This window comes from Pelodiscus sinensis, chromosome 4, assembly GCF_052426305.1.
Source record: "Pelodiscus sinensis isolate ZL-2025 chromosome 4, ASM5242630v1, whole genome shotgun sequence".
Lineage (NCBI taxonomy): Eukaryota > Metazoa > Chordata > Testudines > Trionychidae > Pelodiscus > Pelodiscus sinensis.
Genome location: NC_143055.1, coordinates 50,394,732 through 50,422,322, shown reverse-complemented (window position 1 = coordinate 50,422,322; position 27,591 = coordinate 50,394,732). Strand labels below are relative to the sequence as shown.

Below are 27,591 nucleotides of genomic sequence, written 5' to 3'. Positions count from 1 at the left end.
TTTATGCTACAGTTTATGCTCAATACAGAAACAAAGCTAAAAGTAAAATGCATGTATCTTTACATCTTGTCTGGTCGTGAATGGCTGTGGAGGAGCTGGGGAAAAACAAGTAACAGAGAGAGCTCAATTGAAACAACAATTTACATACTAATTGTGATAATTTTGTCTTAAATTAGGAAAAAGCACTTGTATACAAGGGTCCTACAAAATCTAATAGCCCAGGCCCATAGGAGAATTAGAATCATAGAATACTAGGACTGGAAGGGACCTTGAGAGGTCATCGAGTCCAGTCCTCTGCCCTCGTGGCAGGACCCAGTACTTTCTAGACCATCCATGATAGACGTGTATCTAACCTACTCTTAAATATCTCCAGAGATGGAGATTCCACAACCTCCCTGGGCAATTCTTTCTGTGGGAAATTGTGGGGCTTTAGTTCCTAGTGAACAAATGTCCACATCACAAAAAACAACCATGCCATTCATTTTCAGCCTTGTTAATGAGGCCAAGACTACACACACACACATCTGTTTGTCTTCTCCATGTTAAGGTTGGGATACTGGTGAAGCAACATGCACCACTGCCACATGCAGTGTACCCATTCCAACTGATCTATCTAGACTCTACACAGCATATGGGCATTGTGAATTAATCTTTCCCTGTCTGGTTCTCAGTTCTGTGTTTGGTCCATGCTGCCTCCTCATTACCCTAATCTGTTAAGATTATATTGTTCAAAATAGTAGCATGGCCCCTTTTCTAAGTAAAACTACATGAATGATGTTCGCCATACTACTGAATGAAATCCTGCCACTGGCCCCCTCAGATGAGCATTCCATCATAAGCAGCATTGCCTCCACAGTCTCCATTGACCAGTAATAGGCCTAGTTTTATACCTGTGAGGTAACCACGAGACACTACTTAGCTGTGCTAATGTACACCAGTGAATAGAATAAATGTCTAAAAGCAAGAACTGTGCAGGATTATCGTGTGGTCAGATTGTTAATTCAAGGGAAATTCTAAATGCATGAAAATAGTCTTTAGGGCATGTTTACACTAGGAAATTATTTTGAAATGAAATAACTCCCAAAATTACTATTTCAAAATAGTGTGTCCACACTAGACAGAAGCCTTGAAATTAGTCCAAGGCAGGTTCCCTTAATGTGTCAATTTAGAGCCCCAGGAAGCACTGGAGAGTAATTCCTTTGACTCTGGGGAGGAGTTATTTCAAAATAGCAGCAGTACAGTGTCTGTACTAACACTATTTTGATATAACTATTTCAAAATAAGTGTTGTTCCTCATGCAAAACAGGAGTTGTTATTCCGACATAACCAGTCCCTTATTTTGAAATAACAGGCTTGGTAGTGTGGACATTCCGCTTTGTTATTTCAAAATAAGGGCGGTTATTTCAAAATAACTCCTTAGTGTAGGCCAGGGCTTAGAGGATTAACTTAAATTGTGCACTCTTTGTTGTACTGAGTTGAACTTAAATTACTGTTTTCTCTTGTGACAAGCTGATAAGAAGGGTGGAGGCACAGGAAAGATTTGCCCTTCAATTCACCAAAATACCACAAAAGAAAATGAAAATAACAGCGAGCTTACCTAAGACCTGGACTTTGTGAATTTCTAGCACTGAAAAGATTGGCTTTGTAGCTGCCGAACAGCAGGATTTACATCTGTGTCTTGTCATATAGGCCAGTGAGAGGCGGGTTCACTTTATTGTGTCACGGCAGGCCAGACGGCAGACCCCTGACATCTTACAGGAGGCTGGGTGGAATTACAGCAGCAGCCATCAGCAGTGCCCATCGGAAAGAAACTATTCTGACAAGGTAAGGCCTAGATCTATTCTTATATTTACTGTTCTGTGGGAAAGAGAAGGTTGGCTAGCATTTTGTTGTCTCTAGACCCTGCCACCAGAAGAAGCACATCTTATTTTGCGGTATAAATGTGAAAATAGAGATCGTCTTTATTTAAAGCCTCATAAGTGCTTCTATCTTGACTCCATTTGGAAGGATGGGGAGAGAGAGAGGAAACTGTAGGATAATAATGAGATAAACGTTTTATACATGCACACTGTACCCTAGACAAACCTGCCTCCAGCCCTGAGCCAACAAAATATAATACATTCTAAAAAAGATAGGTTTATCTGCACTTACTGCATCTGGAACAAAGCATGAAGGCAAGAAGCATGCATAGACTGGCTGAGATATTCCCATCAGCTGGGTGTTGATTACTATTACTGGTACTCTATCATTTATTTTTTAGGATAGGTGTTGTTATGATTGGACCTTCAGTATTTTTGCCAAATTCAGAGCCAGCTTGCAAGCTTTACATGTTCATTGATAGCAGTAGATTTATTTCTCCACATCCTTGTGCCTTGGCATCATTTACAGCCAGGCCCACCAATGAGCCGGAGCCCTGGACACTTTAAATCACCTCTGGAGTGCTGTGCGCTCTGAAGAGGGCTGAGGGCTGCCTGGGGGGGATGACATGGCACACGCCAGGCTGGCTGCCCCAAGTCAGAACCACACCCCACCCCCGCGCACGCGCACACACACACTTTGCGTGGAGGAGATTGATGCCACCCGTTTACAGCTGCAGAAAGTAGCTGTATGATGCTACCGTTCCAATCTGGTATCATGTTGCATAAATACAAATTAGAGAGCAGAAAGGGCAGGCCATGAAATACCTGACCAAACGGGGCCTGCACAGTCTGTATGGCTGCACAGAATTTGGCCCTGATTCCTTTTATGATGTTGTTTACCCAGCACTCTTCCATCTTCCTCTTGTACCAGGGGGCTTGCCTCGTACACGACTCACAATGTAATAACAGTAAATGAGTGCAGTTAAACCCCCCTCCCTCAATATAATTCAAAAGCAATAAATAGAACCAATCTCAGAACTAGAAACAACAACAAAAATGTTTTAAAAAGCAAAAGGGAAAAGGAACTGAAAGCAGGATGAGAGTGGGGGGGAGGAGGAGAGGGGAGGAAGAATGGGTCTGCATATGATCCCAGCTAGGGTCACTGTACAAACAGCAATCAACCCAAACAGAGCCTTGTAAAAAGAGAATATTTTCAGGTATTATTAACATGAAACTGTTCGGTGCATACAGTGCACAGTATGCAATTCACGGCAGATGAGTTTATTTTAGATGAGATTCTGCTCACATTGTACTTGAGAAGGACTGGCTCAGCAGTTAGTGCACTGGGGCGGGATTCAGTAGATCTGGGTTCTAGTTTTGTTGCTGCTTTTGTATGGTGTAGGGAAAATCTATGCTTCTGCTTCACTGTCTTTAGAATCATTGCTTGGACTGTTGTAAGCCATTTGACTTGGGATAATATTTTGATTAACAAACTAGAACAGTATACATGAACATGACCCATTAAGTATACTAAAAACTGGCTAACTGATAGGTCACAGAATGTAATTGTAAATGGGAAATCCTCATCAAATGGGTGTGTTTCAATAGGGTCCCACAGGGATAGGTTCTTGGCCCTTTGCTATTTACATTTTTATTGGTGTCTTGGAAGAAGAAAACCATCACTGTTAAAGTTTGCAGATGCAGAAGTTGGGAGAGTGATAAAGTCTCTGATACAGGGTAATCTGCATTGCTTGGTAAACTGGGTTCAAGCAAGCAATATGCACTTCAAATATAAAAATATACACCTGGGAAATGTAAGACTGTGAGGCACACTTAAAGGATGGGGGACTCTATCTATCATGACTGCTCAGTCTCTTTCAGAGTCACTGCTTCCCAGAATAATCAGCCAAACACGAACTGCCAATGCAACAGCGTGCCCAAAAGAGCTATGTGATCCTGGGATGCATAAGCAGGAGAATATTGAGCAGGAATAGAGAGGTTATTTTACCTCTGTAATTGGTACTGGTGCAACCGCTGCTGGAATAGTGTGTCGGGTTCTGATGCCCAAAATTCAAGAAGGGTGTTGATTGGCAAGGATTCAGGAAGAGCCACAAAAATGAACAAACTATTAGAAATGTTGCCTTTTAGTGGTAGACTAAAAAACTCAATCTACTTAGCGTAACTAAGAGTAGGTTTAGGGTTGATTTGATCACAGTCTATAAGTATCTATGTGGACAACAAATCATTAATAATGGGCTCTTCAGTCTAGCAGATAAAGGTGTAATGCCATCCAATGTCAGGAAGATGAAGCCAGGGGGCAGACTGGCCCAGTGGGACGCCGGGAATTTCCTGGTGGGCTGTTCTCCGAAGGGCCGGCTGAAGGGCCGGCTGGAGGCTGCTAGAGGAGGAGGGGGATTGTGATAGGGCACCGCAGCCCTGCACTTTAAATTCCCCGGTGCCGCGCGCCAGCCATATACAGTGCCCGGTGGGGACGAGGGAGCGAATGCGCAGTGTGCTCAAATGCCACGCAACAGGTGAGAGTGGAGACGCCTACGCGTGGTGTGACGTCACGGCCCGGGACTTTAAAAGTGCTCGGCCCAGAGTTGCACTGTGCGGCCCAGCATGTGGTCTGGAGCCCCGGAAGCATCTGGGGCCTGATCACAGATTCTAGCCCCGCAAACTAGAAGGCAGAAGGTAGGTGGGTGGGGGGTGGGAGTGGAATAGGAGGAAGGGGTGGGAAAGGAAGAGGCTTGTGCTGAGTGGAAGGGGGCAGGACAGGAGAAGAAAGGGGAAGGCACCAAGGGACAGGGTGGAGGAGAGACAAATGCCAGGGGGCCAAGTGCAGACAATGAGGAAAAGGGCAGGAAGGGAGGTGTCAGTGGAACGGGGAACAGGGTGATGCTGGGAGAGGAGAGGGGAAGGGCATTGGGGAGGTACTGGGATAAGGCTTGAAAGAAGGGGTGGGCATGAGGAAGGCCAGGATGGAGCAAGTTGTGTGAGGGCACGGGGGTATAAGGGGAACTGGGAACAAAGAGTGGTGAGGGGGTGGGCATCAGGGAAAAAGAAGGCAAAGGGGGCGGGGCAATGAGGGAAGGAGGAGGCACTAGGAGGGTGCAGGGGTAAGGGAAGGTGCAGGTGCCAGGGGATTCCGGGGTGAAGCAGAAGGGCAGACACCTGCAGGGGAGGGATCAGGACCAGAGGAGAGAGGCAGGGAAGATGTGTAGAGGAAGGTGTTAGGAGAGAGGATGAGGCATAGCTCACATGATCAGAATGAGGCTACTGGAGGAGTGGGCACGGGGGGGAGAGAAGGGCTAGTAGAGGGGGGCATGTCTCAGGAGGACTGAGGGCAGTGAGAAGGGCAGGAGTCCAAGTCAGGACAGCAGAGGAGGGTGAGGAGTTGGGGGGGGCAGCAGGCACCAGGGAAGCAGATGGAGCAAGGGGAGGAGACATGGCAGCAGAGGAAAAGGATAGAGGTTTATAAGATATTTATTAATAACTTGGATGCCACAGTGGCACATCCAAACAAGCCACATGAACTCAGTACTGGTGCACAACACAAAATTCATTCTGCTCATGGGAGGAAACTCTTGGAGGGAACACTTCCCCCAGCCTCTCCACTCCCGAGTTAAAGTCACACACGTTGGGTTAATGCAATTGCAGGATAATTGCAGGAGGTGGGTTTGGTGGGGGCCAAACTAGTCCCTATTGGTATGAGGATAGTGGGAAAAATCCTTAGAGGGGTCACATGACACCTTTTACTTCTGGTCATGTGTTCATCTTGCCCCGAAAGTGTTACCTCCAGAGGCCTGGCTAATGGGGGTGTGGCTAATGGGGGTCAGGGGCATGGTTAATAGGGGTCAGGGTTGCGGCTAATGGGGGTCAAAGAGTAAAATTTAAAAAAAAATTTGATGTGAAAAAGTGGGCTGTTCTCAACCCATTTCCAGGGCCTATTTTGATTGCCAGTCCGCCCCTGGATGAAAGTAGACAAAGTCAGATTGGAAATAAGGCGTAAACATTTGTATGAGTACTTAACCATTGGAACAATTTACCAAGATCAGTGGTGGAGTCTCTATCATTGACAATTTTCCAGCCTGGCTGTGTTTCTAAAAGAGCTGCCCTAGGAATTATTGTGGGGAAGTTCTGTGACCTGTGTTATACAAGATGTCAGACTAGCTTTAGAGTCTAAGAATGTGTGAAAATGAGGCTAATGATCTCCTGCTGTGGGATCTATGTAGGAAAATGACAAAAGAACAAGCATACAGTTTCCATGAAGGGGACAGTAGTGTGTGCATTATTCAGCATATCCTCCACCTGGAAGCCAGGCAGACAGAATACTTCATTTTGAAAGTGCAGTACAGAGAAAGCAGAGTCCCATATACTGTACATACACCACTCAAATTAGGTGTGGGAAGACATGGGGAAAAGCAGATATCAAAGGAGAGCATGTTCCACAATCTGGGGTCCTCCACAGCCAAGGTGCAATTCCCTGCCAAACAACAGTGAACTGTATAGAATCACAGAGCTGGAAGAGACCTCAAGAGGTCATCAAACTGCCAGGCATGGCATTGTTCCTGGGCTGCCCCTAGGACAGGGCTCTGCGGCTGCCCTGCTGCTGCTGCTCTGGGACTAGGTCTGCGGGGACAGGGCTTTCCGGTCCCACTGCTGCCCCATTTGGCCGGGGCTCTCTGGTTTCCTGGCTGGCTCATACTCCCAGGTGCTGGAGCTCTCTGATCGTGAAACATCTGTGGTCCTGCCAGACCACGGATGTTGCCAGAACAGAGTTCTGGATTTAAGAGGCTCAGCCTGTTCAAGTTGATTTTGGGGAGCTACATTGACTTGCGAGATTTAGGGAGTTGTGTTTGCATTGTGTCTATTGCACGGAGCTGGCTATTTTGTTGCACAGGCTGTGGAGATAAGGGAATTCCTGATCCACTTTAGGAATCCCCAACAAGGTGTCTGGAGCATCCACAGAAAAAAAATCAGTAGGTACACCAGCAGCCATACTCCCACAATTCCTTCAGCTCCTCTTGCCCCGTGGTGGCCTCACTCATCAATTCCACCCCCACACTTCTGCAGCATGCAGAGGCATATGGTGCACATTAATTGATCATGCCAGACCCTGCTTGTGTGTACTTTAACATAGTACTGAAACAGGCACTGAGGCCACTGACAAGGAAGAGTGAAGTCTGCTCTACAGCCTTACCAGAGAGCCTCTGGGATGGATTTTGCAGTGGTGTACTCTGTCTTTAACTCGCTGTTGTATTGTTGTTTGACTTTTGTCAGGCACATGCGAGTGTTGTTCTGGATTTGTCTCAGTATTTGCCAGATACTTCTCACTAAATACCTTCTTTTTTTTCACTGTACTCTTTCATAGTTCACTCTCTTTCAAATTAGACTATGCAGACCATGCAGCCTTAGTTTTCTTTAAACCAGACCTTAATGCAGGGATTAAGCTTGCTAGCCCAGTGTTAGTGTAGTCTTGTAGTACAGTATGTACTCTTGCTAAGATCTAATGAACATCATCTTGGCCATCTTTCCAAGTGAAAGCAATTTCCTCTGGGTGTGTAGCTGAGTGAATCTTATATCTGGCTTCGTCAGTGAGATTGTTAAATTAAATATGGCTAATAGAGAAACTGCTAATTAACATAACCTGGTGTTATTAATTTGAAGTTTATGGAATAGATAATTCATCCTTGGGAAAAGTGGAATTTTTTAATATCACTGGTACCCTTTTTTAATTTTCTGAGAGAACCAATTCTGATTCTATAACATGGATGTAAATGTGTGCTGGAATTTGCTTTTGAGTTTCCAGTGTATTCAGTGCCAAGCATAAACTCCAGACTGCAGTTATTTGTTATTGTATAATGAGTCAGGAATCTCTTTTGGCCATGTCACTGCCCTCATGACATCCTGCCTCCATCTGGAAAGAGCAGAAAAGAGGTTTTCTTTCAAGCAGATGCCAATAGTAAACAGTACAGCCAGCGGAGCAGTGAAGAAGTAGCAAGACAATCTGTACTGAATACATCCTCTGTAGTGGTGGCGGGAGTGCATTTTACATGCAGTGTGGTGTACAATTGGTCATAGGCAAGGTTCTTAGTAAGCTATCCTTCCATGTATGAGGAACAAAGAAATGTAAAACAGGAGTTGCTGCTGCGGCTGAGACTTGAATAGAAAAGATGTCAGAAACACTCTCCTGAACTACAGAGGAATCTGTTGAACAGGATTTGTATTTATATAAATAGAGCCAGATCCTGCTCCTTTGAAGTCATTGGGAGTTTTGCCATTAACATCAATGGAGATGCAGTTCTAGGCACTAAAATAGCACTTGATAATTATTGCAACTATTTCTTCTACCTGTATTGATTGTTTATAACAAGTCGTCCAGTCCTTAGACTGACCCCATTGACCTTGATGCTCAGGCACATAATGTTGTGTAGCTGTATGAGTGGGTTAGCCTGTAGGTAATATATATTTTCCAAGCAGCTGCAGCTGTGTCCCTTGCCTCTGAGACACGCGTCATGACTTTGAGGTTGTGATAATTTGCTGTAAATATTTATTTTACAGTAAACTTTAAAAAAGGAACAAGCTATATGTTTTCCTGGTCATGGCCCACAAGGTCATCTCAAAGTGATGGAGAAGGGTAGTTGTTTAGAAAAGAATGTATTGAAATGCATTTGCTAATAAACATTGCCTTTTAACTGGTTTACTCATCAGCAATACCTCCAAGAGAGCACTCCATGTATTTATTAAAAAGGCTTTAATTTCCTTTTATCACTATCCTCCCCTCATTTGAGAATTCACAATTCCCATCCATCTATATGATCATTTTAAAAACAAGATGTTACAAGGAATCTTCAAAGGGAAGCTGATTGTTGGATTGTGCGTGCGCGCGTGTGTGCACATGCTCAGAAAAGCAGTGCTTCTGTCATTTTTCATTGAAAAGTAACATGATTTTTTGTTCCTGAGCATAACTATTAAATGCTGATAGTGTCTGCACGGTTTCCTCAGAAATATGGCTTAAACAGCCTACTTTTATCAGTAACATTCTTGATGTCTGAGACAGAACGGGCAACGAATAGCTAACAAGCATGCTCTGAATCAGAGGGTATAATTTTAAGTGGTTTTCATATTTTGTTACAAAATAAAAACTGCCCTTGAAAAGGGCTATCTCATTTAAATCAATCTGTTCTCAAGGTGGAAAAGGCCATTTTTTAATATGTAAATTGGTAAAACAAAGAAAAATTAGGTTTATTTTTTGAGTAAAGGTCGGATTACAACAATTTGACGCATTTGTGTAAAAATATTAATTTTGAAACAATAGACATTATTTTGCAGGAATGAAACTGCTTAAAACAGAATAATGACTATTTTTTGTGAAAAACCATATAGAAAAAATGTTGATTTCATGTAGTTGTGCTGTAGGATCTTTGGAAGTCTTCAGCTGTTCTCAAATGACAATAGCTAGTCTTCTTATAGCGGTTCTGACTCTGTGTTCTATCTCAGGTCAGCAGTTATGTGGTATGCTACCTTTGCAATTCATGACATAAGAAGGAACCCATTTAGATGGTGTTAATAACTTTATTCACTGAAGTGTTATGGAATGTCAGGATTTTGATATTTTCTGCTTATTTTCTACAATATCCAGAAGTCTTTTGCTGAACAGTGCCATTGTTCCCTCTTCTTACTTTCCCGCTTCTTTTTCCTTGAAGTTTACTGTAGCCATTGCCTGATTAGCCATACTTTTGAGTGTTCTTCTCACTGTGCTATTGAGCTAGAACTTGAAATGGGATTTCTTGGTTGAATCCTGGATTTCTAGGTTGGAATTAACACAGCCCCGAATGAGACTGATAGATTTTTTTTTTTTTTTTTTGCATATCTATCTCAGATGTGATACGACACTCATGAATGATGAGATCTTTTTTTCACGTTATAAAAAGCAGTTAACCTTGAAGCACATGTATTGTATTTTTATATTAAAACTTAACTGTTGTGTGTCAGTTCTGCTCCAGAAGCTGGAACCTTTAGAAAGTAATTGCATAACATAACATGAATTCTTTAGGGAAGTTAAGTTAAAAGTAAGGTTTAAATCCAGATTCATTTGGAGAAAAATCCATGTCCATGTTATAAGCACAAATTTTTAGCAGGGACTAAAGTACTTTGAACTATTCCCACGTTCAGATTACACACTGAGGAGAGAAATTCTATTGGACTACTAGAACGGCTTCTCCTGCCTGTATTACATTTTAGAACCTATATTACCTTTTGATCCTTCAGCATCTGTTGGTGTGTGTTGATTTGTCTGACCTTTATTCATAAATAGGGTGACAGTCCCTTATTTAAGACCTCCTCCCAGTGTCCTTTTTAAAAAAAGGCACATTATCCTGTATTTCTCCTGCAGCAGGGTTGGGAGTGGGGCATGGAGAGGAACCGCCAGTGCTCAGGGCTTCAGCTGCTGAAGCCCCAAGCACCAGCAGTTCCTTTTACTGTTGCAGGGCTGAAGCCCTGAGTGCCAGCCCTTCTCATCCCCACCCTGAATTTCAGCCCTGCAGAGGGGCAGGGTGGGTGGGGAGCTGCCGGCACTCAGAGCTTCAGCCACTGGAGCTCCCAGTGCTAGCGGCTCCTCTCTCGCTTCCCTCCCAATGTGGGTATGAAGCCCCGAGCACTAGCAGATTTCCCCCCTCACCCCCCTTTGGACTGAAGCCCTGAGCACAGGCAGGCCTCCCCCCTCCCCCCTCCCCCCCCCCCCCGCTTGGTATCCCATATTTGGCATAGGGAAATATGGTCATGCTATTCATAAAGTACAAACAAACTAACTACATTATTCGTGAAGGAAGTTCAGCTTTTCTTCTTTGTTAAATGTGTGTGACAGTTTTCAAATTTGGATGCCTGAAGTTAGGCACTCAAATCTAAATTGAGACATCTGAATAAGGGGCCTGATTTTCAGAGGTGCTGAACACCCAACATTTTTAGTAGTGTCTAATCCCTGGTTGCTTTCTAAATTAAAAATTAGGCCACTTATTTAGCTGTCTGAGTGCCCTGTTTCGGCTCCCATTAAGGTAAATGACACAGCCATCACTGACTTTAATGGGAGCAGTACTGGATTCCAAATATGGATTGTGTGACAGTCTTTACTCATCCAAGTTGAAGTGCTTTGCGGTAGTTGTTGTGACCATGCAGAAACCCATGTGGTAGAAGAATTATATTTACTATCCATACAAGTGTTGTGAGGCTCAGGGATTGTAAACTGCTTTGAGATCCTCTCCATGTTCATCCTACAACTGCATATTGATACCAATGCAATAACTTCAAGTGATGAAGTTATCAGAAGACTGGCTGTGTACCTGGCATTTATTCTTGCTATTTGGCTTCCACAGAACTCCCTCCATTCTGTCACCTGTCATGAGAAGGTGGTGGCTGTCCGAAAAGATCACACAGAGTCACTGGGAATGACGGTGGCAGGTGGAACGTGTCACAGGGAATGGGATTTACCCATTTATGTGATAAGTGTTGAGCCTGGAGGAGTCATCAGCAGAGATGGCAGAATGAAAACAGGTAAAGCTAAAGGGGTTTGGAGGCCTGCTTGAATTGAAAGCTCCCTTTTGACAAACTGAAAGATCACAAAAAGGGTGTCACCCTCTGCATGTTTCTGAGGTGAGAGAAACACTTACCTGGAAGAGGGTTTAAAAGAAGGCAAACTCCTTAGCTGAGATCTATGGCTGGAGGGACCCAGCTTCTCTCAGCTACTTCTGTAGCTCCATCCCTCTACCCTCCTCTCAGAGCCTGTGGTTGCTCTCTGTGGGGCCTGCCAGTGCACTGAGGCAATAGACGTGGGGAGCGCGGGGCTGAGTAGTAATATAATGTAAATCATTCCACCACCCCCACAGAGCTGCTGAAGTCAATACAAAAAATAGTGCAGCCTGAGGGTGTATAGTATAGCATAGCTCTTCTACTGAGCTTCCATTCCCAAAGTCCACGGGGAGAGACTCTTTCCTCAACCAGATGATGTGAGGGGACCTCAGCAAAGGGATCCTTGCAGAGATTTCCTATTTAGTATCAATTCCTAGGGCTTTTACCACGAGGGGAGGCTGACTGGACCTAAATTATTTATTACATACAAAAATATGTTTTATGAACATTAAGGTTGTAAAGTCAAGCACTCAGGACAACATTCAGATAGCTCATACCCACTTTATTTGGCCCCCTCGTCTGTATATATATTGTGACAGTCTTCAGTTACATGATCACATACTATTTTCCCACAGGACCCATTCAATGCACAGGATGGACAGTGCTCGCTTAATAAACAGCTTTTCAATATTTTGTTTTATCCTCATTTTCCAATCTGCAGCTCCCAGCCTTATTTATTCAAACCTTTCCTCAAAGGCTTTTCAGTTATGCTCTTCACAATAGTATTAATGTCAAAATTGTCCACTAATATTAAATGCCCAGTTGGTGACACCTAGGACCTGGCTTTTTCATGTTATCTAGCATTATATAGCATATCCTGTGTTCCAATCACAGACCTCATTCATTACATGCAATACTCAGTCCTGCCTCATTCATGACACACCTCCTGTCATCTGCAACAAGTGAGGCTTACATATATTATTAGCCTCCTTTACTGTACAATCTTCATTTATTTCCAGTGTACCAGCCATTCTATGCACTGAATGAGACGGGGGTCCTGTGGGAAAAAAGTATGTGATCCTGTAATTAAAGATTTCATCATAATAAATACATGCAAGGCAGACAAATTAAGAACACATGGGCAACCTTAATTCTGGCATTTCCCAACTTTTGAGTGCTTGACTTTGCAACTTTAACTTCCTTCTAGAGTTTTTGTATGTAACTTCCTAGATTTTCAAAAAAGAAAATTAGAAAAAAAAATTTTTTATAATGCAGACCCATTTACTCCATATGATTCATCTGCAGGGTTAAAACCTTTAGAGCCCCAGCGCTGCTTGGCTTTTGAGCAAATAGAGTAAGTAATAGCAGGTGTTGATTTTCATCCTCTATGTTGGCCAACCACTAAAGGGAGATGAGAGATTTTGCCTAGTGGGTTTGACAGCAGACAAATATTGAGACTATGGATTCTGTTCCAGGTTCTAAGTAAAATGTGTTGTAGTGATTACAGATCCATTTCCCTCAGCTCCCATCTTATCTTTGTCCTAATCCCAGACTTCATCTTGCTTCAGTCTCTCATTCTAGCACCCGTCTCTGCCTCCACACAGCTCCAAATCCCAGTGCTCCTCACCTGTTTTCATTTCAGTCTGGCTGCTTCCTTTTTTACTTTTTACTGTCTGGGTGCCAGTAGGAGGAGCACAGAGAGCCTGCTTTCTTCCTGGCAACAAAGGCATCCTCAGTCCCTGAAGCTATGGATTAGATCATGCACCATACAGACAGAATTTTAGGTATCCTTGTTACAATGTGTGGAGCTACTGGAGTTTCTCTGAAAAACAGATTAAGAATTGTATTATCTATTTTTATGCATTAAAACAACCTGTGTTTCCCTACCTTCATTCTGAGACATGGCTGAGTCATCTTAGCTTAAATTTTCCAAGTATTCAGCCCTTGACAGATGTTTCGCAAGGGAAATTTCAGCCCAAAGTGCTTAAAATTTGGCAAAGTTATAAATAACTGTAACCACAATTTTATAATGGAAAATGTTGGCCAACCTGAGCTATAGACATCACTACTTTGCCACTTAGAATTAAATGCTGATCAGGTGCTTAGCACTGCTCAGGGTGCCTGTCCATATAGTCCGTACCACAAGAAGTTTATGGTGTAAGGGTATGGATGTGCTGTAGCTATAGTAGTGTAGATATTTCCTACATCAGTGCAAGAGGTTTTTGGATGTAGTTAATCCATCTCTCCCAGAGATGATTGCTAAGTAGATGAAAGAGTTGTTCCGTCAACTTGGCTACATCTAAAGTGGGGGTTAAGTTGGCTTAAGTATGTTGTTCAGGGCCCAACATTTTTCACAGCCTTGAATGGAATAGCTAAGTCAAGCTATATTTAGGAGTAGACCCAGAATAAGAGACAGACACAGATAAGATAAAATGCACAGGAGGCAACCCAGGAAGCTTTTAGCTTGGAATTTGTTCCAAGTTGTAAGGTAGCAATTCCCATTCTGGTACTTGTGCTCTCGCTGATCATTATGGGATCATTTTTATTTTACAACTGTTATTTTTCATTTGTTGTATTGCATGAGGCAACCAGAGGCACTAGGCATATTTAAATACACATTAAATCTGCATTGGTACCAATTTCATAGAAAACCTGCTAAATTTGCTCTCCTCAGTTTAGGACAAGTAATAGCATCCGGGGAGAAATAAAAACAAAAACCCTTTCTCCCCCATATTTTAAATTGTTTGAAAACAAACCCTTGAATGTAAACAATAGCATTTGAAGTTCATTTCACAGACCTTAATTATCTCAGTGCCATGTACGAATATTATTCCTATAGTTTCTCTAGCTATACTGAGGCAGAAACATGGTGACCAGTCATGGGGGAAATCAACATTCCAGATGGGATTCAAATTTTAGAATTCAAATCCATGCTCTTTAGCCCTACTTTGTCCCATTTTTATTTCTGCATCATTTTAGAAAGGATATAAACTGCCCTACATGGTTAGCTGATGATTGCAACCATGTAAGGGACTTGTGATATTCCCTTCCAGTTCCTCACCTGCTGTACATAGTGTGCTGGGGTGAGGGAGGACATCAGTGGTCCCAATTTGCTGGAGAATCTCACCCAACATACCTTCCTTTTTACACCAGTTCTTTTTAGAGTAGCTCTGTTGTGATAATTGAGCCTGCAAATTTACCCTAATTTACTCTCAACAGTAAAAAATGAGTGAAAGGCTGTAAGATATTGCAACAACCTTTAATAACAAATGTTGAGAAAAGATGCAAAAGCAAGACTGAAAAGTTTGAATGTGCTCCCCACCCCCAAAAAAGGGCTGCTGATGTAACTGAAGGACTTTGAGAAGATCATGCTTGGTAAAACAGAAATCAGTAAAGCAAAAATTGGGGTGTCAACGTAGACCTAACTGGTGGATAAAATAATTACATGGGCTGTTTTGCCTGTTGTTGCCTTTTGGAACCCTTAGAGAAACTTTGGGAGGCACATTCAAAAAAGGAGGGAAATTGGCTACTGAACTTTACCACCATGATTGCCAACCCTAGCATCTTCTGGGATGCCAAAGAAGATCCAAAGAGAGAGCAGGGCAAAATTTTCACCTCTACTAGCTGAAATCCCACCTCTACCTAGGATAAGAAGCTTCCTGTCTCCTCTCCCTTTCTGGCACTCCCTGTGTCCTTTTCCTTCCCTGCCTTATTTTTCTGCTTTTCTTTTGCTCCTTTTGTTTAATAAGAGTCTAGCTTAGCCAGTCAAGACTGTGCATTGTAATGTAAGCCTGTGGCTAGAACGAGGCATCTAAAAGCAATGTCCTATACAGCCTTATTCTGACATGAGTCTGTCAGGTTCCCGAATGGCTGATAAGAAATCTTCCGCAAAAAGTTCTTGCGCAAGAGAGCATCCACTCTGCCATGGATGCTCTTACACAAGAAAGCTCTGATGGCCATTTGCAGAATGGCCATCAGAGCACCTGTGCTTTTTCCCATAGGGGTTTCTTGTGCAAGAAACCTGTTGCCCGTCTACACATACCTTTTTGCGCAAGAGCTTGTGTGCAAAAAGGTTTATTCCTTGTAGAAAGAGGAATAACTCTTGTGCAAAAAGCCCTGTGTTGTTACGATCTACTGTACTTTTACTTGCACAAAAACGCGTTTGTAGTATGGACTCTCCGAGTCTTTCCGCAAAACCAGCCATTTTTGCACCAAAACTCTGCAGTGTAGACATAGCCTCAGTGTCTATTTCATGTTTGTTTCATATGAAAATATTAACAAACACTTTTGATAGGCAACAAGTTTCCAGCCCTGGCCTATGCCTGAAATGCTTTTTGTTTGAAAGAAAAAAATTAAAGCCTTAAAACATTTTCTCCTTTTAAGATGGTTCTGCTTATTGTCCTTCAGGTGATATTTTACTGAACGTGAATGGAATTGACCTGACTGGTGTCAGCCGTAGTGAGGCAGTAGCCCTTTTGAAAAACACCACCTCGTCTGTAGTACTCAAAGCCTTGGAAATGAAAGAATGTAAGGCCCAGGAGGACATGAGCCATGTATCACTCCCTGACACCAATCAGAAGACATCTGATAACAGTGAATGGTCACCTTCCTGGGTTATGTGGCTTGAGCTGCCACGGTAAGTCCAAAAATTACATCCTTGTGTTGAAGGGGAGTGGGAGGAAAGATTTATGTTTCTTGAATGGCTCTTGCTTTTGGCCTGATTGATTACACTGACATCTTAATTAAATCCAGGCTCTGTCAAAAATCTTTATTGTAAATACCTCTTTGTAACTGTATATACATATATGGAAAATAGACAGGGCTGCTTTTAAGGGAGGAAAGAGAGATCCTGAACAGCCCTATAGTCAAAAATATGCTAGAGAATGAAGGGAAAAGTCTGAATGGATGCAGGAGCTCAGAGAACAGGGATCTGAGCCCTTTGGACCACCCTGCAAAGTCCACAACTACCCCTGCAGCACTCAAGCTTCACAGACTACTGTGTTAAATGCAGCTGAATTGTTTGACTTTACCCAGATGTTAAAACGTGCACATAGTTGGTGCATTTCTCAGAATTGCCTTCCCTGACTCCACCACCTGCCTGAGAGAAGTTCATTTGTAAGATACAGGAAGCAGCTGGTTTGTAGTTTTAGTAAAAATAAGCAGCCACATAGTATATAGTTTAATTGTCACACAACGTTCATCTTGCAATGCTTGTTTGAACCTGAGCTTTTAATGAACACTTGGCCTGCTTCAGGGAGTCCACTGAACTAATGCCACAGTGTGTGACATTCTAATGCTTAAATGGAACAAAACTGTCATTGGGGTTTCAAGGACAGTGGAATTTGACTGAACAGTTTATATAGGCTTTACTTCTTCACCTGAACTGTCAGAGATGCAGAGAATCAATAAGCAATAGCATACCGTTAAGATCAAGCAGTCAGATATCTTTGGCTTTCTGTGCTGGAAGGGACTTTACCCTTTTGAACAGCATCTGAGTTTGAGCCTCTCTGCTCCAGAAAATACACAAGTACAACCCTCACCCTTTTAACTAAAGGAAAATTACCACCATGTCAGCAGGTCTGAAAACAGGAAATTCATTGTAATCATATCCCCAGCTGCAACTCAACTCACAGAAAAGGGTCTCAGTGAGGATGAAGACTAGGGGAATTACTATGCTGAACTAGTACACTGGTCTTCTTAAATTTAAATGAAAGGAGGAAAAAAGATTATTAGAATTGACAGTAACAGAGGTGCACTTCACCCTTATTAGTACTTGCTTATTGGGTAGGCCCCAAACATTAGACCTGGATTTATTCTCTTCACAATAATGTTATCAGATACTTCAATCTCACCTAGTGCTAATACTAGTTACCCTTCTGTTCTCTCTACACATCTGGAAGTCCTTCAAGTTCTGTCACCAGGACATGTATCATTAATACACATTAACTCATTTCCCACCAGTCTGAGAATTTAACCTTTCACTATTAGACTTCCAGTATATTGTTGGCAAGAGCCACTCCCCACTGGCTTTAAAGGTTATTTTCAAAAGCCTTGCTACGCAGTCCCAGCTTGTCTTGGGGAAAAGATGATTCAATTCAAATACAGTTCTGCTTAGTCAGTGTTCATCTTGATTGCTTAATATGCAAGTGTGGTGCAATGGGAAGAAGTCTCAATGAACAAGAGCATGGTACATTTAGATACTATAATTAAAGTTCAACAGCAAGAGACAATGCCCCTGAGGAAGAGGAATGCAAGGAACAAGCAGGTCAGGTCATGCAGGATAGGAAGCTGGAGAAGGAAAAGCAGGCAGAAAGAGAAAGGAAAGAAAACGGAGGAGAACTATAGAACATGATATAGTTCTATATATGCCCTAAAGCAGGGCTACTCAACACGTGGCCTGTTTGCAGCCCATGGTGTGGTTTGGGTTTACACCGGGCTCAATATGGGGCCTGCGGGGGAGGGGATCCTTTGAATATGGCCTCTGCTGGGAACACATTCCACAACAGCAAGGTGTCTCCTGGGTGGGGTGAGCATTGAAAGATGCAAGTGGACAGGCTGGATGGAACAGATGGGTACAGGGTGTCCAGAGTTTCTAGCCCCCACGGAGGAGAGGCCGGGAATGCTGGGGTATTATGGAAAGTGCTTTGTATTCATGCCCGTCAGTGTGAGAAGCTATTTGCATATATATTTGCATGTATGTATGCAACCAGAGTTAAGTTGCAGCCCTCGGCATGTGCAGAGAGTATCACTGTGGCCCCCAGAGCTTCCAAAGTTGAGTAGACCTGTCCTACAAGCATAGGAAAAGGTAGGGCAAGAAGGAAGAAAAGACACTGGCCTAAGCAACATCTTGGAGTAAGTTTTGTTTCCTCTTAAATCATACATCTACAATCACGAATTAAGACTAGTGTTTCTCTGGGCATGCCTTTATGCTGATGCAAATCCTGTAAATGAGCAATATGTTCCCCTAATATAGCTCACCTCTCTTCCAAGGACTATATTGTGTGTGTGTGTATATATATATATATATATATATTACAAAGGCTGGCCCAGATGAGGAAATAAACCCTGAGGATTAGATAATTACTCAAGGGCCCACAGCAGTCAGTGGCGGAGTCAGAAATAGAAGCCAAATCTGACTGGTCAGACCCTGTGTCTCAGCACCAGATATCACTGCACCTTCCTACATTCTTCAGGTGTGTAAACACTTGCAGAACTCATAAGAAATGAGCAGAAATTTAATTTCCAATTATATTTTAAAACTGATCTTTGGTGAGTCATTTTTAGATGACTTGCTAGCATATAAATAACTACCCTCTGTTCACTCTGTAGTATGATGCACAGTGTGCTTCCAACAACTGTCTGAGCCAGATACCATGTATCACATGAGTGTGGAGTATATGGTTGTTGGTTATCACGGATCTATTGAAGTAAAAACTTATCCCTATCCAGCATAGATACTGCTTAAGATTTGCCTCTCTTTTTCCTCCCACTTCTCCCCTTTTTCTGCTTTATAATCAAACTCTATACCTCTTGCTCCATATTTGTCATCTGAAGAAGTGGGTTGTGCCCAGGAAAGCTCATGATACTATTTATATATTTTGGTTAGTCTCTAAGGTGCTATAGGACCATTGTTCTTTAATCTGTAATTTAAGGTCTTTTTAAACATGGCTACTCTTCTGAGACTGCTTCAGATTTGTTTTTCTACTCAGTTTGCTGTTGAATAATAATATAGGTCATTTATTGTTCAAGGAAAATTATACTCCCTAACATGAAATTACTGTACAGCAGCCGGATCAAAGATACTCCAGTGCTACCGTAATTTTTCTATCCTTGCTAATCTTGCCCTCCTTCCTTCGCTAGCCTCACATTTTCCCCCCAATGCTTCTATTAAAAATACATTATAAATCAACATATCGTAACTTATAAATACTTCCTATACTGTAAACAGCAGTGTCTTCACCCAGCTGTGAAGCGCAGAGACAGGTTATGAATTAGCCAAGGTCAAACACAGATGCAGTGGCTGAACCCGGTAGAAACAAGAAATTGGACAAGCACTGCCCTTTAATCATTAGATGCAGAATATGGTCATGATGTAAAAACTTTCAAACATAGCTCTAAGCTGTATGAAGTAGGGATATTAGATATCATGTAACTGTGTTAGAGGCAGCAGCATGGGGTAGCAGGTGGGAGCTGGTCTGCAAGGGGAGCCTGCCACCCCATGCTGCTGCCTCTGATATGGAGGCAGCAGCGCGGGGTGGCAGCAGCCCCCGTCTGCTGGGGGACCAAGCTCCCTACAGACAGAGACTACTATGCCTCTGACAGAAGTGCAAGGGAAGGGGGCAGATAGTACTGCAGAGCTAGTGCTTGTGGGAACCAGCTGCCCCCAGCACTGGCTCCTGCCTGCACACATCCACTACTTGTGTAGGAGGCAGCAAGTGGAGGCTGGGGAAGGGGAGAGAAGGCAGGTCTTCAAGAGCCAATATGTGCGGGGAGCTGGCTCCCCGTGCTTATTGACTCCAGACTGCCCTGACCCTCCACGAAGCTGCCTATTAGAGACAGCAGTGTAGGGGTGGGGAGCTGCCTCTTATACAGAAGCAGCAAGGGGGGAGGGAGGAATGTGTGTAGTCAACAAGATTAACTGATAAGCCCAGGCTTATCAATCAATCATGTAGTCTACACGAGCACATACCTAATATGAAGTACACAAGCTAACATCAGTTTTATAGACCCATTAGATTGAAAATTGTACTTATTCTATAACTTTATTAAAACAAGGACAAAACAGATGAAATTTGGTATGATAGGAAAATCAGTTTTGTCTGCTAACAATGGTTGCCATTTTGAAGTCTGAATGACAAACAGTTAAAAAAAATCTTTCAGTATTCATTATTGCAGAGACAAAGATGAAGCAACCAGGAGGGCATTATATATTTTACTATTTGAATCTAAGACTTAAAAGTAAAGAGAACTCAGTCAAATTGTATTTTAATCTTCTAATGTATGAGTGAAAGCTTTGTACTGGAGTAGTTTACCAATGTGTATCTACAGCTGTGGTCTGACAGGGTAGTATAGAAGTTACTTTATGTCAATTACATGGGCTATGTCTAGACTCCAGGATTTTTTTGAAAAAAAACTTCACCTGTGTCTAGACTGCCACCTGCATTCTTTTGAAATTAAATCGAAAGAACGCAGTGCTTTTTTCGACAGCAGTTAACCTCATTTTATGAGGAAGAACGCCTTTTTTTTTTTTCAAAAGAGCTCTTTCGAAAAAAGGTGTTCTTGACCATAAACGGTGCTTTTTTGAAAAAAGTTGTGGCTGTCTAGACCTTCTCTTTCGAAAGCTTTTTCTAAAGCTTCTTTTGAAAGAAGTATGTAGTCTAGACGTACCCATGATGAGTGTATGTATGCAGGGAGAACTCTCATAGGCATAAAAAAATACTTATCACTATCTTCTGTAGGGTGTTAATCTGTCAATTACTATGGTTCAAAGTAGGCATTGTCCCTTTTACTGAAGCAGTTTCAAAGGAACCATTGTGGTCCAAATAGATCAATACTCTACAGATTTAGAGTTTTTGGCTTGTTTTTGTTTTTATAAACCAAGAACCCCCCTACTCTACAAAATAAATACAGAGATGCAAATGTACCATTTTATTTTCTCTTGGTGATCCTATTAAGCCAATCTTTACTACTACAAGACTCAAAACTACCCCATTCTTATTCTTAAACTCTCCATTTGTAACCTCCATTACGTCTGGCAGTGCAGAGTAGGCTTTTCATTTCTTATATGCTGAAATATCCAGGCAAATGCATTACAGCCTTACTTGCTTCTGTGCAGATTTCAGGCCCTTAGCAGTCATTGCAATGTATTAATATATAGGTGGGGTGCACTATTGTAACTTATTGCCATGACTTTGGTAAAGTAATGACAAAATGTAACTGCATTTGCATGAATACGAATTCACCTATTGGTGTACTTCACTTTTAGTCTCCAAATTTGAACATTTTTAGCCTTGACTCCTTGTATTTCTGGCCAACCAATTAATTAAAGTGGCTATTAGAAAGTTAGACATTTGTATTTTTTTCTTCTTGAAGATGTTTGGGGTTTTTTTTGGGGGGGGGGGGGATTCTATTTTTTTGTAACACTGGGCAATTCCTTTTGGCCAGTGCCAAGATACTGCCACAGTTGGTTCAGACTTTCCAATCCAACCTGAAGATGTCACATTTTCTACTCTTCACCTACATGCACAGTTCTCAAAGACTGGATGTGCTCCTTCAGCTATCAATACCCAAAGCTAAGCATTTAACAGCAAGTGAACCACCAGATAGGAACAAGAGCAGTTCAGGCAAAATTTGTTCCTCTGAGGGTATTCACCATTGCTGTCTGATTAGTCTAGAGGGGCTGCCAAACAGCACTAGCTTCCTACTAGAGCTCAAATTGCTGTTCACTATGGCAGCAGCATCTTCAAAGTTTATGACTCTAGGGTTCTCTCAGATATTCTCTAGTTCATGAAAAATGCTTGATGTGCATTACTTTTTGTGGCACTCATGGTATTCCATGCACTTACAGAAAGGGACAATACTTGGCTCATGAAGCTCACTGTTTAAGAATATCTGAGTTTTAGCCAAAGTGTTGAAAGGAAAGGGACATGTAATTCATGCAGTATCCCAGTTACCCCATCACCTACTCTAGGCTCTGTCCAGAACTCTGCTTCTTCTCTCCATTGGGGGAGCCTGGCCATCAGGTTGAGCCTAAAGACTCCATCCCAGACCTTGTACCCCATCCTACACATGTCCCCCAGGTTAGAAGCCCAGTATCTACACCCCATCACAACACCTTCTCAAATCCCTTACCCAATGCGCCCAGCCTCCAACCTAGACCCTGCATCCCCTCCACAGAAAAGTGTGGCCCTTCACCACTTACCAAAACCTTGGAGTAGCCCCCCACCAAAAATTATTGCCCACCCATATGCTAGGCCCGTGGTCACCAACTGGTCGATCACAATCGACTGGTCGATTGCGAGGCCTTGACCAGTCGATCGCAAGGCGTCCTGTCTGCCCCGCCCCCATTTCTCTCCCACCCCCGAGAAGCCCCACTACCTACCTCCAGTGAAAATGGAGGTAGTATAGGCTTCCCGTGGATGGACAGAAGTCCTGCAGCTTAGCGCTACTTCTGGCAATTCCAGAAGTAGCACTAGCTGCTCTGCCAGGTGTACTGCAGGAGGGAGCATCAGCTCCCTGCACCGCACAGGAGGGGTGAGTCAGCCCCGGGGGAGGCATGCGGGGTCAGCCCTCAGGGCAGGCACGCGCGGGGTCTTCCTGCGGCAGGGGGTCAGCCCCCAAGGCAGGCGCGCACACCAGGGGGATTCCCTGTGCTGCAGGTGGGTCAGCCCCGGGGCAGGCATGCATTGGTTTCCCTCTGGGGGCGGGGGAATCCTGGGAGGAGGCAGATACAGGGGACTCTCTGCCTCCACTGGCACCCACTCCCCAGCTACAGAACTCTGTCCCTATTCCTGTCCCCACTGGCACACTGTCCCCTGCTGCAGAACCCTGTCCTCTGCCCTCCCAGCACCCTGGTCCCTCTCCCCTGCCCCCAGCCGCAGAACTCTGTCCCCACAAAATGTATAATTATAAATGCTTCATTTTAGATTTAAATAGCATGAATAAAAAAGACCATTTATTTCATAACTATAAACATCTGATTTTAATTTTATACATCGCATAATTTAAAAATAAACTGTTTATCAGAGTGTGTAAGTAAGGGCTGGGGATAGCAAATGATGGACAGGAGGAGAATAGAGAGGGCGGAGGCTTCAAGAAAGGGGCATGGCAGTAGATCTTTGTCTGTTCGGAAATTTAAAAAGTGATCTTGGGTCTAAAAAGGTTGGAGACCACTGTGCTAGGCCAATAGGGATACCAGATGGGTTTAAAAAATACTGGACACAGGTGATCTCAGAACAGCAGGGCTGACCCAGGTACATGCTGCACAGCCCAGGGATTCCATCCTGCCCCGACCCCCTCCTTTCTACTGCATAGTTGCATACTGCCTGGCTGACAGACACTCTCACGCAGTGTACATACTGATAGTCATGATGACAATAAAACTAACAATTAGAAAATACCAGACATGTATATCCCAATTTATTTCCCAGACAGAAAGCTCAAAAACCGGACTGTCCGGTTCAAAACTGGACACCGGGCAACTCTGTAGGCGAAGTATAAGAGCAGACTCACTTGAAAAAAAATCATAAAATGTTCACTATAAAATTGCCCTTATTCAAGGATCAAAAACTTCCTCCTTAAGGAAAAGTAATGTCCAAATACAGCAAGTTTACCCATTCTTCATATCAGTCACAAAAAAGGCTGAATTAATACTGATGACTACATTTTGGCAACACTTGGTCATGACCTTATTACCAAATCCTGTGAGCTTAGGGTGGCTGGGTTTTTTTCTCTCTCCATTTTCTTTAAAGTGATTTTGCATGCTCAAAACCTCACAGATGGGAAAGTAATAGAGCCTGCCTTTTGGGGAAAACTAAGAGTCACCTGCTTTTCCCATTAGCAGCCCATGAACGGTTGTGCAAATACTATACCTAACATCCTGGCAGCAGGTGAATATTTGTAGATCCTAGGGGACTAATCTAGTAATATTGTAAAATCCTGCTCTAAATTTTGCAAACACATTATTTTTACAAAAAACTCTTTTTCTGTAAAGGTACAATTTTTCCTTTTTCAGCAGAAGGGTCCACTCTCAATGAGAATTTTAAAATGTCAATACAGATTAAATTCAACTGTAATGGATTGTTTTAGAACATGTGCAGACTAAATGTCACAATACCAAATTTCAAACTTGGAATAACAAAGGGATTTCAGCTTTTTCTGACATCCTTAAGCTAGAAGGTAAGGTAGTCGGGGGCAAAATTTTGTATTACTACATCTCTAATGAAGATGCCAACATTATTTTCTCATTTCTAGCAAATATTTGACTGGCGCACTGAAATTTTAGGATGTTAGTTTCACAATCAACCCACAAATTAACAACAAACAGCCATTTAAACTAATGCAAGATTGAGATATTATAACAGAATACCACAAAATACAAGCTTAAAAATACAACTTAACACTCCCCACCCTTTTTTTCTTTGAATCAAGTAACAGTTCTGTCTAGTTGGGCAGTATACCTTATATTTTCAGGTAATATAACCAATGTATTATAACAAAGTAAACCAAACCAAAAGACAGACAGGGTTTTAAAATCATTCTTTACTATGTTAAAAAACCCAAAAAACGTGCACCAGTCTTGGACCCATAACAAGGTACTGTCTCTCTAACAGCATAGTTACTCTGTAACACTTCACCACTGGAGTTATGAAAGTATAATACTCCTCCTCACAATTCCCACTCATCACTTACCATGTTATATACCAAACAAAGTTATAAATCTCTTCCCTGTGATGCTATTTTTCCTAGTGTGATATCTTTGATTTTTGTGGTACAGTTTGTTTATGGACATCTGAATTATTCCGTCCTGTACCAGTCCAAGAGGCATAGCCATGTCAGTTTGTATCTGCAAAAACAATGAGGAATCCTGTGGCACCTTAGATTAGGGCATAAGCTTTTGTGGATAAAACCCACTTCATTAGATGAATAGGAGTAGAAATTACAGAAGCAGGGATATAAATACACTATTATAACAAAAGAAAGATGTTTCTTATCAAAGTGTAGGACCAGTGTTAAGAAGGCCAACTAAGTCAGGGTGGATGTGGCCCATTCAACTCTGTAGTGCACCAGAATTCATATCCAGTCTTGTTCTGAAAGCTTTGGGGTGTGTTTGTTTTTTAAAGCATGTCTATTACTGATGTAATAGATGATCAGATGTTGTTAACAAGGCTCTTCAGACCTGCAGGCAGCATCAGTGATGTTTTTAAATTTTGACTTACATGAAGTTTAACCTCATCTGAAATATTTCTTTCAATGGAACTTTGTTGCTTTTTAGCAGTCTCAAGAGTGTGTTACCAGTACCTAGAAAGGCAGATGCATTGACAAATAAACTTAACTTAGTCCTGAGACATTAATTAAACTGATTTGTTTCAGGTATTTGTACAGCTGCAAAGAAATTGTATTACGAAGAAATACAGCAGGAAGTCTTGGGTTTAGCATCGTGGGCGGTTATGAAGAACACAATGGGAACAAACCGTTTTTTATCAAATCCATTGTTGGGGGGACACCAGCATACAATGATGGAAGAATTAGGTAAAGATGACAACTAATGAAAATTTCAATAATACTCTTCATTCAAGGAACTCAAAAGGACTGTATAATTAAATATTAAATATGGGGAGACTGATCCAAATAGACCAAGTGTTACAAAGAGGGCTTAGTTGCATACCAGTTCAATGAAAACTTGCATTACATCCAGTCAAGTGTAAACCTTTGACAGAGCTGGAAATATAACCCGAAACAGAATCCTGTGCTTTAAACATGTGATAATATTCTGCCAGGAAAGCAAGTTTATATCTATCAACATTACAACTTCACAGATGTCTTTTATGCTATTTACAAAGTAACAGATTAGAACAATTCTATGTATTTCCACACTGACAGCTAAAACGTTCATTAAAATCCAATGTTGGGGGTGTGTGGGTGAGAAAATATAGGTGACTGAAGGACCTGTCAGTTCTTACACTGTTTTACCATATAGATCTGATTTGTAAAGAAATGCAAGGAAAAAACAAATACACATGAAGTAAAAACACAAGGATTCTTTTACCAGCTTACCTTCAGCGTCCTCAGTTTTTTCACCCGTCTCTTTGGGTCCTGCTTAGTAGCTGTCATCCTTCTGGCAAATGGTGACACAAGGTTATAGAAGCAGTGAAAGCAAGAAAGGTTTCTGAGGTCAGGCTCGCATCTTGGTTAAGGGAGTTTAATTAATCTTATCTACACTTTTATTTTTCCAGATGCGGTGATATCCTCCTTGCTGTCAATGGCAGGAATACATCGGGAATGATGCATTCCTGTTTGGCAAGGATGCTCAAAGAACTGAAAGGAAAAATTACTCTCACTCTTGTGTCCTGGCCTGGCACTTATTTATAAAACAAGTATTTATGGGAAAATGACAGATCATTTGATACAGAAAACAAATGGAGATGAGTTTTCCTACACTTTTTTTGGTCAACTGTATATTTGTAAAAAAAAACTTTGTGAAAATGTAAGTTTGTATGTCAAGATTGTTTTAAGAAATATGGCACCTGTCAGAAAACGTGCACTTCAGAAAGAAGCAAATCTACTGAAATTACAGATCAGGGTACAAGTCTGATTCATTATTATGGTCAAAGTTAAACATAAAATATAAAAATACAAAGACCATTAAGAAGCAGCAGTAATTCTGTTCATCACCACCTTCAATTTATAAAAAAAAAGTTATAGAAAAATACAATGATAAACTTGAAATATTTTTCTACTGACTGTTTCTATTGGTCAGTATGATGCTGATATTTTCAAGACTTTCAAATATTTTGTCTCTTAGAATGTAATACTGTGAATGAGATTTTATTTCAAAAATTATTAAAAATAAATGTAACTATTAAAAATGTATTTTATTTTAGATTTCTTGAAGAAAACAAATATAATTCGTCCCAAAATTTGACTAACTGCAGATAATCTAGAAAGATTAGGATTTCATATTTAACTTTTTTAAAATTCATGGATAAATTATTAAATGTATTTCCAGATTGACTGCTGATATTTAACTTTTTTAAAATTCATGGATAAATTATTAGATGTATTTCCAGATTGACTGCTGATTATCTATTTGGATAGTGGTAGTACATGTTTTACTAGACTCAAACCTTTTCTGAAGATAATATGTTCAAAAGAGTGTCTTTTCCGCTCCCCTCAAACAATTATAGGTGCTCTTCATTGAAATTACTAATATTTTGAAGTCAGAGCTTTCCATTAACTTTTTTTTAAAAGGTATTCTGGACAGTTGTCTCTAGAAAATATGCCAAGTCCAACTTTATTTTACAAGGGCCAGAGAAGCAGGACTAAAGGATAACTACTTTTGGTTTCCATTAAACTGGTTATCCAATCTTTAATCATTTTAACTATT

The 27,591-nt window shown here is 41.8% G+C and overlaps 1 protein-coding gene across 4 annotated transcripts in view; it reads left to right on the top strand.

Annotated features, from left to right (window-relative positions):
* Positions 1–26,876, top strand: part of LNX1 (ligand of numb-protein X 1) — a 108,803-nt gene extending 81,927 nt beyond the window's left edge. For 3 of the 4 annotated variants that reach the window (XM_006113478.3, XM_075930415.2, XM_006113479.5), the window contains 5 exons: positions 1,690–1,824; positions 11,234–11,411; positions 15,894–16,122; positions 25,578–25,736; positions 26,441–26,876. In XM_006113478.3, the coding sequence (XP_006113540.3) occupies positions 1,690–1,824; positions 11,234–11,411; positions 15,894–16,122; positions 25,578–25,736; positions 26,441–26,576 (837 nt within the window). In that variant the 3' untranslated portion in view covers positions 26,577–26,876. The remainder of the gene's footprint in view (positions 1–1,689; positions 1,825–11,233; positions 11,412–15,893; positions 16,123–25,577; positions 25,737–26,440) is intronic. The other variant, XM_075930416.2, reaches the window with a different exon arrangement.
* The last annotated feature ends 715 nt before the right edge of the window (positions 26,877–27,591 follow it).